At 43.5% G+C, this 16,329-nt stretch overlaps 1 protein-coding gene across 3 annotated transcripts in view; it reads right to left on the bottom strand.

The window, feature by feature from the left end:
• LOC126529909 (nuclear factor related to kappa-B-binding protein) overlaps positions 1-16,329 on the bottom strand; it is a 437,784-nt gene that overhangs the window by 150,499 nt on the left and 270,956 nt on the right. For all 3 annotated transcript variants that reach the window (XM_055070097.2, XM_055070098.2, XM_050177360.3), the window contains one exon: positions 15,553-15,679. In XM_055070097.2, the coding sequence (XP_054926072.1) occupies positions 15,553-15,679 (127 nt within the window). The remainder of the gene's footprint in view (positions 1-15,552; positions 15,680-16,329) is intronic.

Below are 16,329 nucleotides of genomic sequence, written 5' to 3'. Positions count from 1 at the left end.
CCCCCAGAAGTTGGCTTTCCTTCGCGGTAGCGGGGAAACTCGGCGGCGCAGCTCTACCCAACCGCTCTCCCTACCGTGACCGCGCTACCTCGGGCTGCTCGGGCGAGCTGTCGACACCCTCCTGCAAGAAGTGATCCTGGCCTGCCCGCAGCACTTGCTCAGACAGCCAATCAGAGGCTCTTGTGCCTTGTCGTGTAAGATGGTGAAAGTGCGAGTTGTTTCACTGCTTTTATGGTTCATTGTGTTTGCGCCTTGTGGGCCTTCTCCCGCAGTGTTGCCGTGATGAAGCGTCATAATTCGCCTTTCGTCGTGAAGCTCGAAATCATAAATCAGGTCGAACGCGATGAGAAGTCGGATGTCCCCACAGTGTGCAAGATTCCGAGGAGCACTCTCAGCACGATTAGGGCTAAAGCGGCGAAACTCATGACCCAGTGCCCGTGGCGCCTGACGCGTACGCATGACCGCTGTGTACAAGTGGTTCTTCATACGTGCCGGTTTCTTCATGCTCAGTGATGACTGTAAATTCTGATGAATGCGACGAAGCTGTTGCCAGTGTTGCCAAAGCTTGGAGCGAGCTGTCAGAATTTTCGGAAGCTGTTGACGAATCAACGGCGGACGAGTTTGTGAGTGCAGATGATGGTGCGACCGTGAGAGAGCCCAAAAACGAAGACTACATAGCAGACATCGTACCGAGCACAAATGAAAGTGGGCCCAATGAGGAAAGCAACGACGGTCCTTTGCCCACATCCTCTGAGGTGATTGGTGGTGCCTCAGCTGCTCCGACTCCTTTTCACATTGTGGGGAAGTGCGTGCGTCGCAGGCAGCGAAATTGCCCAAGCAGAAGAAAACGCAGGACTAATTTACGGGAAACTAAGCTAGTTTCATCAATAAAGTGATTTTATAAATGGTATGTGCTTTTATGACATCCAATTATTTAGCAGGCTTAAATCGGATTATGCACTATATCGAACTGATAGGAGTTTTTTTGCGAGTTCGATATAACCGGGTTTGACTGTAGCACTCAAAGCACGACAGTGGCAAGCAAGATTGGTGGTCCTTGAAATCTCATCCACGGGTGAAGCGGGTCAGCTATTAATACATGGTTCACTGTTAGGGGTGTGGAAATATAAAAATTTTCTAATGCAATCAAATACGAATACTAAGCTACAAATATCATATACAGTAGAACCTCGTTGATATGATTCCGTTATGTACGATTTCCCAGTGCCAATGTTCACGATCGAGATCCCATAAAATGACCCAATATGCAGTTAATTTTTTTATTCTACCTGGTCATATTTTTCTGGAAAACACGCTCTTTCAGCCCCAATATTCAGAACATCACCAAAGTGCGACTGCATAATATATTTTCCGGCCGCTAGATCCTATGTAAACAAGAAAAGGCATGACGCATGCACAGTCAAGAACAGTAGCTGCCCACCGCAGCAGCTTTTCTGCAACACTCGCCCGCCTCAGTTTTCTATTCTGGTACCAGCAAATATCCTCCTGGGTCATCACACGCCGCATTCAAAGCTGGCGCCCCCAACCCTATTGCGATAAGCTTCTTCCCCCATCTGTTTCACAGCTTGTAGGGTGCAGGGGTACGGCGCCGCATCTGGGATGGGTGACTTACATCCACTGCTGTTACAGGCTGCGGTCACCTGGGCCGTTTGCTCCTGGGTCCCCGGATCCTGCGAGCTGACCGACCCTGATCGCCTGCCTCATCCCTGGCCTACTGCAACCCTTCTGAGGCCAAACTTGGATGCAATCGGCGCTTAAATCTGGCAACACGGAACCTCGACATCGACACGTGGCTTCAGCTGTTATGCATATAATCGCCAGCCTTCATCCGCCTGCTTTGGGTACGGCACCGCATCTGGGATGGGTGACTTACGTCCACTGCTGTTACAGGCTGCGGTCACCTGGGCCGTTTGCTCCTGGGTCCCCGGATCTTGCGAGCTGACCGACCCTGATCGCCTGCCTCATCCCTGGCCTACTGCAAACCTTCTGAGGCCAAACTTGGATGAAATCGGCGCTTCAATCTGGCAACACGGAACCTCGACATCGACACGTGGCTTCAGCTGTTATGCATATAATCGCCAGCCTTCATCCGCCTGCTTTGGGTACGGCGCCGCATCTGGGATGGGTGCTGTTACAGGTTAGCTATATGAGGGGTGCCTCCTGTACCAAGTGCAGTCATTCCTGTCTTATTGCGGTGTCGTGCCCACCAGAGTTTTACGATGAATTGAGGCGATTGTTGTGTATTCCGTACAACCTGTGTTCTGACGTCCTAAACATATTGCTTATGCTGTCGGGCGATGTTGAATCGAACCCGGGCCCCATGAGTAAAGCGGAAGCTGATGCCTTTGCTTCGGCCTTAAAAAGCATAGACAAACTAGTAGCTGATCATGCCACAATGTTAGCTCATCTGAAAAAAGTGAGTGACGAGCAAGAAACGGCTAAAAATCAGATCAAGTTACTTAACGCTAAAGTCGCTGCCCTCGAGGCAACGATTGCATTGCAGCGAAACACCGAAGGTCCTACTGACGACGGCCTGCTGAAGGTTTCACATCAGTTGGCAGAAATTACGTCTCGTTGCAACGATGCTGAAAACAGGCAGCGACGATCAAATCTTCTCTTTTTTGGGATTGAAGATAATGTGGATGAAGAATGGGCCAAGGCCGAGGAAAAAATAATAAGCTTTTGCTCTGAACGATTAGAAATAACGACTACTAGTTCACAATTCGAGCGTGTTCACAGGCTCGGCAAGTTCACCGAAGGAAAGAGGAGACAAATTATCGCAAAACTAACCTTCTTCAAAGACAAGCAGCAGATTTTGTCTTCGGCACGAAAATTAAAAAGTTTCCATCAGCAAAGATTTTTCTCCAGCGACACGACAAGCAAGGCGAAAATTAGTGGGCTTTGCCAAAGCCCAAAACAAGCCTTTCAAACTATCAGTCGACCGTCTGCACATTAACACAAAACACCTACATATATCATATCAACACTGACTCAGTTGGTCTAGCTAGCAGATAGCTAAAGTCTAACACGTGCATGCAAGATCTGAATAAAGCTGAGTCACATCAAGCCACTTGCTCATTATCGATATCATCTTGTAATATCCGCAGCCTACTACCGAAACGCGATTTGGTCTGTTCTTTCTTTGACGACAGTGACTTGCCCTTACCGAAACGTGGCTATACCCTGACATCACCGATAGCGAAATTCTGCCTGATCGTAACAATTTTCACATATACCGAAATGACCGTACAAATAGGCGAGGCGGAGGTGTTCTTCTCACAATAAAAAATACTCTACAATCATACGTAATCAATGCACACTCTAACATAAAAATTATCAGGGTAGCCTGCAAAACCAAGTTTTCCCCTCTGCTCATCGGCAATTGTTACCGACCTCCTGACTGTAGTCATTCATTTGTGAACGAACTGCGCAGCAGCATCACTGAGGCTATCAAGATATGTCGCACCGATGCCATTTACATTTTCGGCGACTTTAATTTTCCTACAATAGACTGGAACCAGTTGTCTTCCCCCTGCCACATGTCCACCGAATTTATCTACCTAACCTTAGATTTTAACTTGTTTCAAATAGTGAAACAACCCACACGCGGTTCAAATATCCTCGACCTAATCCTTACGACGGCTCCTGAAACAGTAGGTGCCCTAGTACACATGGATGGTTTTAGTGATCACAAACTCCTTCAAGTTTCCCTTAACATTCCGCCACCATTCTCCGGCACCGACAGCAAAAAAATTCGCGATTACAGTAAAGCCAACTACAGCAAAATTAACGCCGAACTCGAAACCTTCTACACTGACACATTCCTACCATCCTTCAACAGTCGTCCCATCGAAGACAACTGGGTACTTTACCGAGACAAATTGTGTGCGCTAGCAAATCAGTACGTCCCGCTAATAACAGTCAAAAATGATAAATCAAACCCCTGGTTTACAAAATCCCTCCGGCATCTTAGAAATAAAAAGAAACATTTATACCGCACAGCTTAACGACATAGCACGCCTTCCGCGTGGAAGACATACAAAGATTTCATGATAACTTACTGTTCCGCAGTAGAATCTGCTAAGCAAAAATATTTTTCTAGTGATTTACCTTCCCTTCTGAAATCTAACTCTAAGAAGTTTTGGAAACTTGTATCCCCCGAACACGATCCGCAACAGATATCTTTGCTAGACGACAATCATGTTCCACTTTCAGACAGTCATTGCACCTCGACATTTAACACATTCTTTTCATCTGTTTTCACCCGGGAAGACCACTTTGACATTCCATACGTACCCGATTTTGACTTCCCATATATGGAACCGATCAAAATAACTGCAGAGGGCATAGTACTTCTAATTAAAAACCTTAAATTATCCACTTCAGCCGGAATTGACAATATTAACTCTAAAATTCTTAAGAACACTGTCTCCGTTTCAGCTAACATTTTATACCACCTTTTCAGGCAATCTTTAGCGACAGGTCAACTTCCCTCCGATTGGAAAATTGGTAAAATAGTGCCTGTGTTTAAAGCCGGTGATAAACATACTCCCGAAAGCTACCGTCCAATTTCTTTAACTTGCATCTGCTGCAAACTTCTTGAACACATAATCGCTTCTCATGTTTACCGACACTTAGAACCTAACAATGTCTTTTTTAACAACCAACACGGATTCAGGAAAGGTTTCTCTTGCGAAACCCAGCTACTAGAATTAAGTACAGAACTACACTGCAACATGAACAATAACCTCCAGACTGACTGTATTTTTCTTGATTTCTCTAAAGCCTTCGACCGCGTCACCCATTGCCGTCTGATTTCTAAATTATCTGCTCTTCGATTAGACTCGCTAACCTTATCTTGGCTCCGTAACTTCCTTTCACTCCGCCAGCAGTTCACGGTTATTAACAATTTCCAATCCTCCCTTTCTCACGTAACTTCGGGCGTACCACAGGGGTGCGTCCTCGGCCCCCTATTGTTCTTAATCTACATAAACGACTTACCAGAAAACATTTCTTCCTGCATGCGAATCTTCCCTGACGATTGCATCATATATTGTCCAATAACCTGTGCCGACGACCACTTAACGCTGCAAAACGACCTTTACCGCATTAACAACTGGTGTAAAAAATGGCTTATGTTGCTGAATACAGAAAAATGCAAAATAATCTCCTTCACACGCAAGCAAAACATTTCCAACTACTTCTACACCATTAACAATTACCAACTGTCGCAGGCATCATCTTATAAGTACCTTGGTATTCATTTCACACCCAACCTCTCCTGGTCTCACCATATTACCACCATATGCACAAAAGCTTCCAAATCTTTAGGATATTTACGTCGAAATTTACATAACTGTCCCACTCACGTTCGTCATCTAGCTTATCAGACCTTCGTTCGCCCACAGCTTGAATACGCCGCATCTATCTGGTACCCCTACCAAAATTATTTAATTAACATGCTTGAAGCGGTTCAAAATAGGGCTGCCCGTTTCATTTCATGCAATTATGACAACCATAACAGCATAACGCAAATTAAGCACAATCTTTCACTTGAACCCCTTAGTGCTAGTCGCGACATTTCCCTTTTATGCCTTTTTCACAAATACGCATACAGCAACAGACCATTCCCACTTCACCTTGATGCTCCTTCCATCACATCACGTCGGTTGCATAATCACTTAAGTTTCACGCGATTATGTGGGTCAACTCACACCTTCAACGCATCTGCTCTTTCTCGCGCCATACGTTTGTGGAATGGTCTTCCAGACAACACTGCATCCGAACCAGACCACGATAATTTCCGTCAACTCCTGCACCTTTTCTTTTCAGAATAAAAACTTGCCACTAGTATTTCCAGTTTTATTTTACTTCCGGTGCCATGTTCTGTATACCACCCATGTATTTATTTATTTGTTATTTTGACAGCTTTAAGACCAAAGACGTCCGTCATATTTTTGTACCCCTGCACGTGTTTTTTTTTTCTTTTTTTTTTCAGTATCCCACTTTGTGCCGGACTGCATTCCTTATACTGATAAATGTTTTTACTGTGCACACCATTAGTTCCTGAGTTTTTATCATTCCCTACCATTATGCGTATTTTAAACCCTGTCAACTGTTCATGCGCTTAGATTCCGCCTATCTTTGGTTGTAGTTTCTTTTCTTGTTACTGTTGTCATTGTAATCGGTATACTTTATAGTTCCGGTATCCAGTTTTGCCATATGTATAATGCCAGCCAATATTATAATTTTTTTCTCTCTTCGTGTTATCCTTTTTCCCGCCCAACCTTGTACTTGCCGCCATACCACATTATCATCGATTCCTCTCCTTTATGTTAAACTGCAAATTTGAGCCGTACGTTGACACTGGCAAGTTACTTTGTACTTTTTTTATTACCCCCCTTACTCAATGCCCTGTCAAGGGGCCTGTAAGGGATGTTCAATAATAAAAAAAAAAAAAAAAGAGTACTGCATACTCTTAATGGACGATAATCCAAACACTTCACCGTTCCCTGCTGCAGGTGGTACAAAGTGAGAGTCATGTTTCACGCTGACAGCATTGAAGGTGTCGTATTCGGGCATTCCACACCGCCTCTACTTTGTTCTGGTTTCCTGTTGCCGTTTTAAAACATTATGCAATAGGAAAATGACAATGAGCGTCTCGGGCTGGTTGACCTTCACCAGCTCAATGCATGTTGGCGTCTCATGCCGCAACAATTCGCGCAAAGTGAGCTCATCAAAATTTTCAACCAAAATGCCCCACTCGAAGGAACTGCTGACCCAGGCTGACATTGAGGAGCGAAAACAAAAGCTTGGCGAAGCCACAAAAATGACCATGTGTGTCTCGGGCTGCTCGGACACCACCAGCTCGACAAGCATCGGCACCTTGTGCTGCAATGCTTTTTATTACGTAGACATCAAGCACAATTGAGCCAAATTTTTTAGTGACTTCAAATCGTACATTTTGCCGGTTAGTTCTTTCTTCTCAAGTACCTTTTTTAAAAACATATGAATGAGGTTCTACTGTAATAATATGCACATGCATTTACTTAATTAGCAAGTTTGGATATTTTAACATGTTGGAACATTGCAATTACATTGTAAACACTAAAAAATCACACTAGTAAGGCATTATGCTAAAAGATTGTGTATTTGGCTCATGTTAACTTGGAAAATTGAGGAATTCCTACTGGCTTTCCATTCTTGCCAGTCTGTGCCTTATTGTACAGCATCAAATGCCTGTAAACTCAAGAGGCATTTGATCCTGTGCCAACTGTCACCCATTACCCTTGCTGTCAAGCAATAAGCAAAGCAAAAGCTGCTCTTTCACCTAAACAAAACCAAGTGGTCTTGTACTGTTTACAATGACCAGGGCTTAGAAAAGAACTGCAAGAAAATTGCCTTTTCTTTTTTTTCTACTTTTTGTGCCATATGCAAGCAGGATTTCTGAAGCACAGCTTGCGCAGCAAGCCCCTTCTTCTGTTCTTGCCCTTTAATGTGAAACACCTCACTGCATTGGCAAAACTATGACGCAACCACAAACATAATGCGTGGTATACTACACTACGTGACAGCAAAAAGAGACAGGGCACCTTTTATTGCATGAAAAAAAAAACACTTTGATTGAGACTTCATAAGCATGTGTAATGCATCCGTACTCATTTACATAACACCTTTTAGTATACTGTGATGTGCACAGGAATTGTGGTAACACTCATCACGGAATGGCCATCACTTGCAAGATCTGTATTTCAAGTCCCGGATTTCGCCTGGGTGTGTATTGCAGTAACGAATCAGCCATTGCTCTATCCTCAAATGTAACATACACGCAATGTGCTACTGCAGTGTGCGTGTGGTTCACATTTCCGGAATGCAATATGAGAGCCCAGCCATAATAGCTTGTCAGCTTGGTGACAAGGTCACCAGTAAGACGGCCTCTACCACTGGTACCCGCTCCGTTCTCTCCTTTGTGATTCTGCACAATGGTTCTACACAAGTTTCTGCAGTGCAGTCCACATGCGTTTCTGTACACAGTTTGCACTGCCCTCTTTCTTCACATGTGTGAAACACATGGTAGAGTGTATAAGCGTGACTGGACGAGGACGAAGAAAGAAACAGAGCAAAGGAAGTTGCTGTGGTACCATACATTCATTGCATTTTACATAATCTCAGAAGAATAGCGGCGAAATCGGGAGTAGATGTGGTTTTCTCTGCCCCTGAGCGTCTACAGAAGCTATGCAAACAGGTTAACACAGAAAATAACAAAAGGCACTCATGTTTTACCCAACATTGCAAACAATTTGTAACCTGTACTCATAACGTCGTCTATGCCATCCCACTTTCATGCGGAAGTACGTATATTGGTCAAACCGGCAGATGCATCAACGAGAGATTAAAGGAGCATCAATATAACGTCACTAAGGTAATCTCGGGTCATTTGGGTATTCACTGCCGAGATTGTTCCTGCAAGCCCATGTTTGAAAGCACTTCCGTTCTGTATAAGGCTCATAGCAGGATGACGAGGGAGATTGTAGAGGCCTATGAGATAGCAAAATGAGAGAAAAAGTGCGTAAGCAAGCCTTCGGTGTCACTATCAGAAAAGGAGATACGATTCCTTGGTTTGTCTTTGTGATGATTGTAGTACAAGTTTTTTCTTTTTTTCTCTTGCCTTGCACACGTGTCCGGTTCAACGAAATGTACCACTCAATGTTATTTTGTTGCTGTTATGTTTGTTTCCGCTCGTACGGTATATATTTATCGATGCGTACGAAAATAAAATCTATAGTTGAAAGTGAAGCGCTGTGTCTGTGTATCTGTTTCTTTCTTCGTCCTCGTCCAGTCGTGCTTATACACTCTACCATGGATTCTAACCAACTAGCCCGCCAACGTGTTTTAACCATGTGAAACACATTTGCTTCATCAATAGCGTGGTACGACCGGCTGTCACCATCACAAAGCACAGTCATGAAGCAAAGGGGAGCACTGAAAAAGAATCATTGCCACCTGTACTTCCATCCGTCCAGCATTGGACGATGTGCTCTTTTGGCACAAATGCTGGAATTTCCCATCAGCATGTATTAAGGGGGTATTCTGAAACTGTCCACTTAGTTTACATGTCCATTTCATCTACTGATCGGCTAGGCCTAGGGTGCGTGTCAGAAGGTGCCCCCAGCCAATCAGCACTTCAGCAGCAGGTGAAATGCACACAGGTGGACAATCACCGAGCTCTCGTGTTTTGGCCCACAATCACAGCCAAGGCAGAGAGAGAAGTCGTCAAGAAAAGGCAGGTAGTTTAACCAGGCTGAGCTTGGCAGGCTACCCTGCACTGAGGAAAGGGGACTGAAAGATGAGAAAGAACAGAGAAGTTCACACTTTGCACTGGTACACACGCAATTTTTCATTCAAAATGTGCTAACTTCGCGTATGAAACTTTCTTGGGCATTTTTTGTGTGCTCTACGACCAGCATTTTCCGACTCGTACTAAAACAAAGCGCTCCTCAAAGATAAGAAAACCGTGGATCACGGCAGAACTATTCCAAGAAATAAAAGAAAAAAAATAGTCTATATAACAAGTTTATCGTGTCCCGTGACATGGCAGATCTAGCCACGTTTAAGAGATACCGTAATAAACTTAATAAGCAGCTGCGGCTTGCTAACATTCACTATAATAAGAAATATTTCGAGTCCTGTTCGAGCGATATATAGGAAAGTATGGAAGAAGGTCAATTCGCTACTCGGTCGTTCACCTGATGCCCTACTCCCTGTTATTATTAAGAAAGACGGGGTTGATATTAGCGCTGAAATGTTACCTGATGCTTTTAATTATTATTTCACCAACATTAGTATGTTGCCCACAAATAGCAGTGCTTGCCATTATATTAAAGCCGCGCCTCATGACACCGTTTTTCTCCAGCCGACTGATGAAGGTGAACTTACCTGTATTTTTTCAAATTTAAAGGACAGTAGCACGTGTGATATAGATAACTTGCACATGAAACCTGTTAGATATGTTCTCGATGTAATTTCCCCAGTGCTAACGCATATTTATAACTTATCACTCAGTAGTGGTGTCTTCCCACGTAAAGTGTAAGCTGCAAAAGTGTTAGCTTTATTCAAGAAAGGTGATAAAACAGCTATGTCCAACTACAGGCCAATAACTATACTCCCGATCTTTTCGAATGCTTTAGGAAAAATAATTTTTATCCGTGTATCTAACTTCCTTGAAACTAAAAGCGTCCTCACTAACTCGCAATATGCCTTTCGCAAACACAGATCAACTCAGCTTGCGCTTCTTCAGCAGAAAGAATACATTTTACAAAATTTTGAGGACCGCCAGCTTACTTTAGGGGTATTTATTGACTTTAGTAAGACATTCGACTCCATCAGTCATGAATTATTATTAAATAACCTTATCTACTATGGTATCCGCGGTGTCGCCTTAAAATTATTTCGGTCATACTTGCAGCATAGATGGCAATATATGTTCATTAACAACAAATCGTCCAAAATTTCTTGTGTTACGGTAGGTGTTCCCCAGGGCAGTATCCTTGGGCCTCTTCTGTTCAATCTTTACGTCAATGATCTCATTAATATTGATCCCGATGCCAAATTCATAATCTATGCCGACGACACTACTGTCCTGTTTTCGTCCACCGATGCATCGGAGCTAGTGTCAGTGGCTAACTCTTGTTTGGAAAAAATATATTTATGGTCTCTAGAAAATGGTCTCAAGATTAACGCTGAAAAAACAAAGGCAGTTTTATTTCAACCGAAGAATAAGAATACCTGTCTTTGTAGGGACATGGTGTTAGGGTCTTCTAAAATTGAACTTGTCCCTTCTGTAAAAACACTCGGGGTCTTTTTTGATGAAAATATGAGCTGGAGCGATCATATTGATTTTCTTGCAGTCAAACTCTCCCAAATAACTGGACGCGTTTTCTCTATTCACTACATGCCTCGGAAGATTAAAATGTTAATTTATAATGCTTTGTTTGCGAGCCACCTTCATTATTGCTGCCTTATTTGAGGCACCACACCTGTTACAAATATTAACCGTTTGCTTGTAATACAAAAGAAAATTGTTCACGTAATTAGTGATATGCCCTTTGACTCCCCATCTGAGCCCCTATTTAAAAAACTTCGGGTAATTAAAGTCAGCGATATGTTTAACTACCGCCTTTATCTTGGATACCTAAAAGAAACCAAACAGAATTTAAGCCTTGTTTCATCTCTGGCTAGATTAAAACACAACATCCCATGTTGTAACACCAGGCCCCCGGAATGCTGGCATGGACCGCATGTGCATTCAACCTATGGTAACCAAATGACTTGTTACACTCTCCCCACTCTGCTGAATAATCTCAGATTTGCGTCCATCGATGTACCTAATTGTTCTGGCGGAGAACTGTATAATTTCTACTGCCCCAAGAATTGGGTTTGACCATGTACCTAATGTTTTTCTTTTTAAGAGTTTTGTGTATCTATATATCCATATTGTTTGTTTTTCCCGAGCTGTTTCATGTGTGATGCAAATTGTTTAAGTGAGATCTATGTACTACTATATGCCATTGCTCTCTTTCCTTTCTCCATTTTCGTTGTTCCTCTTTCCTTTCTTTTTTCCTCGCTCCTTGCTGTCTGCTGCCTTTTGGACCGTCTGGTTATTAGGACCAGTCAAGTTGCTTTTGTAGCAACTTTTTTCCTAATGCCTTGGCACTTTGTACCACTTGTTTTTATGAATAAAGGTATTATTATTATTATTATTATTATTATTATCACGGGTTCGTTGTTAAGCCAATCACAAGTGGTCATATAGGTTGGTGCATTTCAAGAAACGAAGCAGCGCTTTTGTGGCTTTCTACATAGCAGACGGATGAGGCCATGGCCCCCAAGTTCTTTTCTTCTGTGAAAGGCCCGTCACCATCTAAGTACCCCAATGTTGTCCGAGGGGCCATCCTTTCATCTGCGTATATTGGGCACTCACACAGGAGATATTTGATCATTCCTGCTACACAACATGTGCTGCAATTGGCACTGTTCACCATTCCAATTAGAAATGAGTAAGTGTTCATGAAAAAAGCTCCTAGTTGCAGATGGCACAGTAACGTTTCTTCTCATTGAGTAAAACTGGTAAATGTTGTGATCTCATATGTGGGCCCATGGCACATGTATAGTCGCCAGTTGGTGAACTCTGGTGTATTCCATTTTCTTCGAATGATAATATAGGTAAGACTGCTGAGGTGCCAAGCTACATCCATTCTCAACAATGGTAGCGAGGGCCCTTCACATTTTCCATGTGCCTCATGGACAGCTTTTTGGGTGCTTTCATTGCCAATGATGTTGCAGGAAAAAAAAACCTTTATCACAGTGGCCACTTTGACTACATTAGAAGTATGCCCTTTAGTGTGAAAACATCTATCAAGAGAGACTGCTATGTTTCATGGATTGCCAAAGTTCAGGTCTTTGTAGAGGTTCTTGACTACACTGGCACATTTTACCAAATGTACAGTGCAGGCCCTCGTTGCTACTGGATTCAACATTGTTTTGAGGTACTGCTGGCAGGTCTCATTGTGAAGGCCTCAGTGTGAAACCCCCATAGTGGCAAAAATGTCTTTCAGCACCGTCTGCCACACAAACATTGACCTCGAACAGGTTGCAGTTGTTAGTGGCACCAACAACTCATTGTGAGCTCCTTTTTGAACCATGTTCGCCATAGTTGCTGCATCGCACTTTTAGTTATACAGCTACACTGTAATCCCGCATGTTGTGTTCAAACATCACAACTTCACGACCCACTTGGCAAGCATTACATTTCAGTAACGTGTTCACCATATCAAGGCTAGTGATAGTGTACGTTGTGATCAATGCACTTTCGGTACAGCATTCACTTGTGGGAAAATTCACCTCGCGCTCTGTTGCCAAGGCCAAGGAGAGTTCAGCTGCTTTTTGCTGTTCTCATTGTTCTATGGTAACTTGATCAACCATCATGAGAAACATTGCATCTATCCTTGCACGGTCTGTCCGATTGTGCATGCCAACAGTGGAAGCGGTCCTCACCGTTGCCACCATCTGTCATTTACTACACCACCATGTACCGCAGTCATAATCACTACTGGCTGTGATGTTTTCTTGTGCTCTAGCCAAGTATTGCCGCTGTCAGCTGCCTTTGGCACCACCATGGCCACCATCTTGATTGCCAGCTGCCCTTGTGTAGTGCTGCTATCCGCTTTTCCACCAAAATTAGCAGATGTCGCCGCTGATAACTGCAATGTCTAAGGGCACTCTGGCAATTACCACCCCAGTCAGCAACCGTTGCAATCACTGGCTGCTTTTGTGTCACGCCGCTACTCCGAGATGTCCGCCTGTTTGCTGTTCTGCTGGGGTCTTCAGATGTCACCGCTGATAACTGCGATAACTCCTCATCCTGCACGGCACATTCTTTCCACCCCTTGCCAAAGTGGTGAAGCATGCGGAATTTCTGAGCACGGTTTGGCATTGCAATCATGACATTGAACAATGGTCATGGAGTAAGGGTGTTGTCAATATGCGTGTTTGCATTGTGTGTGTATTGTCATCTGCACCGGAAGCTACTGGAAATACCTGTACTCCAATCAGAACCCACCCTTCAGTGTACGTGCTGGCGGCGGGCCAACATGATGGATTTTTTTCTTTTGGGTTTACCTGGTAGCTCTCTTCTGAAGTGGCATTAAACACTCGTTTTTGGTAGTAAATCAGGACGGAAAGATGCCCTTTTGAACGGGACCAAGAGGGTCTTAGGAATGGCGAACGGTGGAAAATTGGTCTAATTCGGTGCTTTCGTACCGAAACTGAGTATTTCGATGGATAAATACGGCATTTTGTTGCTCAACAACGCATTGTCTTGAGCAAATTTTTGCCTGGCAGGTGCACCCCGAAGTGTAGATTACAAAAGTAACAGAACTGAAAAATAATTCTTTTTTTTCCGTCTCCAAGAAAGCGTATAGCTGTCTTGAAGCGTTTCGCTATTCACTTACATTGACAATCACTGTGAATGGTTTCTGCATTAGTATTATCATTATTATTATTATTATTATTACTTTCTTTGCAAGCCATCCACCCATTGTTGGTGTTCTAGGTGAAGGTGGGAGGGTTGTTTGCGAAGTGCAGTATCCTGCAGGTGGTTGTGCACAGGCTGTGCAGTTGAAAAATGCACAGCCTTTGTAGCACTTGCTACGATGGGGTGGATGTATTTTTTCCTTAATAAGATATGAAGATAGATTCTTAGGACAAAATGCTTAGCAGACAAAATGGAGTAACTTAAATAAAAGAAAGAAAAAAAGAGGGTATACCTGTACTAACACCACGTATTGCTTACTGGCAAGTCAGCCTAGACTTCCATGTTACAAGCTAAGCACAGTAGATCTTAGGTATTATTGCAGCCCAGCATGATCAGGCTGTTTTGTAAGAGCAACAAAACAAGACAAAAGATAGGGGAGGGGCAGTGTCTCCAATTGGTTGTTGCCAAAGCTTGTTCCAACAATCAAGAGTAAGTTTGGCCAAGTACAGCTCGGTGGGTTAAGCTGAACCAGGTTCATTGAGCTCATGATCAGAAGACAAATTCATACGCTAATCGCAAAGAAATAAGGAGAGCAAAATACGCTTCCCAACTGCAGCCTCATTCCATTTTTTTTTGCCACTATATTTCTGCCATAACACGGGCATCTTTGCCCTGATCATTTAGGCACAACTATAGAGTTCCTTATGTGGTGCAGTAATAGCAAGACTTCAGATTGGCATCACTATTTGAGAGCTTGGACACTTTGAAGACATTTCCTGGTGAATTATGTATTGGGTGTCACAATGCTTGAGTGTGCTAAAACAGGGTCTTAAATGCTGGAGTGCACAGTTACGCAACATGTGAATGATACTGGCGGGTCACTGAAGTTGGGAGAAAGACAAAGTCTGCCTTCATTGTAACGACTTTGTACAACTGTTATAAGAAACAATAAACCTCAAACTCTGCCCTGGTTTCAATTGAATGTTGCCGTTTTCTTCTTTTACTGGTTGTACTACATGTGCCCAATGCTAGATGTAATAAGGAAGAACACATATATTTTATAATTTATTCCAAGAAAGCTTTATCTGCACAGGCATGACATGCAACTCAGGCTGACATGCTTTAAAGAGAAGATGAACTGCCCACAACCTTGGAATGCAGAACTTATGCACTATGTGCAGGGCTGTCAAATTTGCGCTACTATCTGCGCCCCTACCAGTGTGACCTCACAAAAGCCACAATAGCAAAAGCCATGTAATTACTCAGTACATTGAACCATGACCATTTTCAAGGAAACCAGCCAGTGTCATTGCATAGGTCAACAGCCTGAGATAGAAATGAAATGTGGCCTTACGCTCATCATGGTATAGATGTCAGAGATGCTGGTGTGCTTTTCCATTGCAGTCATACTGGTTTGGATTTAAAGAAAAAAAAAAGCAACTGTGCAAGTGGTGCTGGTAACCGAAGAGCTAATTGTCCCACTGTCGACCCATCCTCACCTATGTAGTCACCTGCCAGGAAACGCAATGCAGAGGAGACCATGTCAGGCCAGCTGTCGCGTCGTGCGAACCACTCCACCTGCTGAGCTCCGGTGGAGTGGCTCCAGGTCTTGACGCGCTCCTCGAGCTGCACACACAACAGAGGGACTTCGCACAGGCAGGCAGAAGGGGCAGCAGAATTAACTGGAGCACATTAGAGTGTGCAAGGTGCGCGATGGACAGCACCACTTTGGTGCGAGCGAAGCCAGCAAGCAGAAATGTACTGTATATTGGTCCACAGACGCAAATTTGGGCTTTAAAAATATATATTTTAAGGTAGTCTGCACCCACTGCATCATTCGCAAGGAAACGCCTTAACTGAAAACACGTTCTTTATTTTCTCTGCATACAGTACACAGCAGGTAAGTAAACATTTATTTGCCAATCATTGGATGCTCTAATACACTGCATACAGAAGTGCGTTCCAAGTCCCGTCAAACAAACTTTCGTTGGAGAACTCCGAACAAAACAAGTCAAGCATGTAAGATTTGATAAAGACTTTCTCAATGTCTTTGTTGCCTTCGTCGCTAAAAAGGCTCTTCATCTTTTGCAGTACCGTCACAACTGTTACTGTGTGTAGCGTATACAGTAAACCTCCGTTAACTCAAAGCTGTAAAACCCAGAAAAAATTTCAAGATGAGCGAAAACATGAAAATAAAGGACTGGCCATGCAACACTGATGCCTTCAGGTAGCATCTGTGAGTTTACTGACCAGTTGCCTTCACCCAGAAAGATTAC

This window comes from Dermacentor andersoni, chromosome 5 (assembly GCF_023375885.2).
Source record: "Dermacentor andersoni chromosome 5, qqDerAnde1_hic_scaffold, whole genome shotgun sequence".
In the NCBI taxonomy this organism is placed as follows: Eukaryota; Metazoa; Arthropoda; class Arachnida; order Ixodida; family Ixodidae; genus Dermacentor; species Dermacentor andersoni.
Note: the sequence above shows the minus strand (reverse complement) of the source record. Positions and strands in the feature narration are given on the sequence as shown.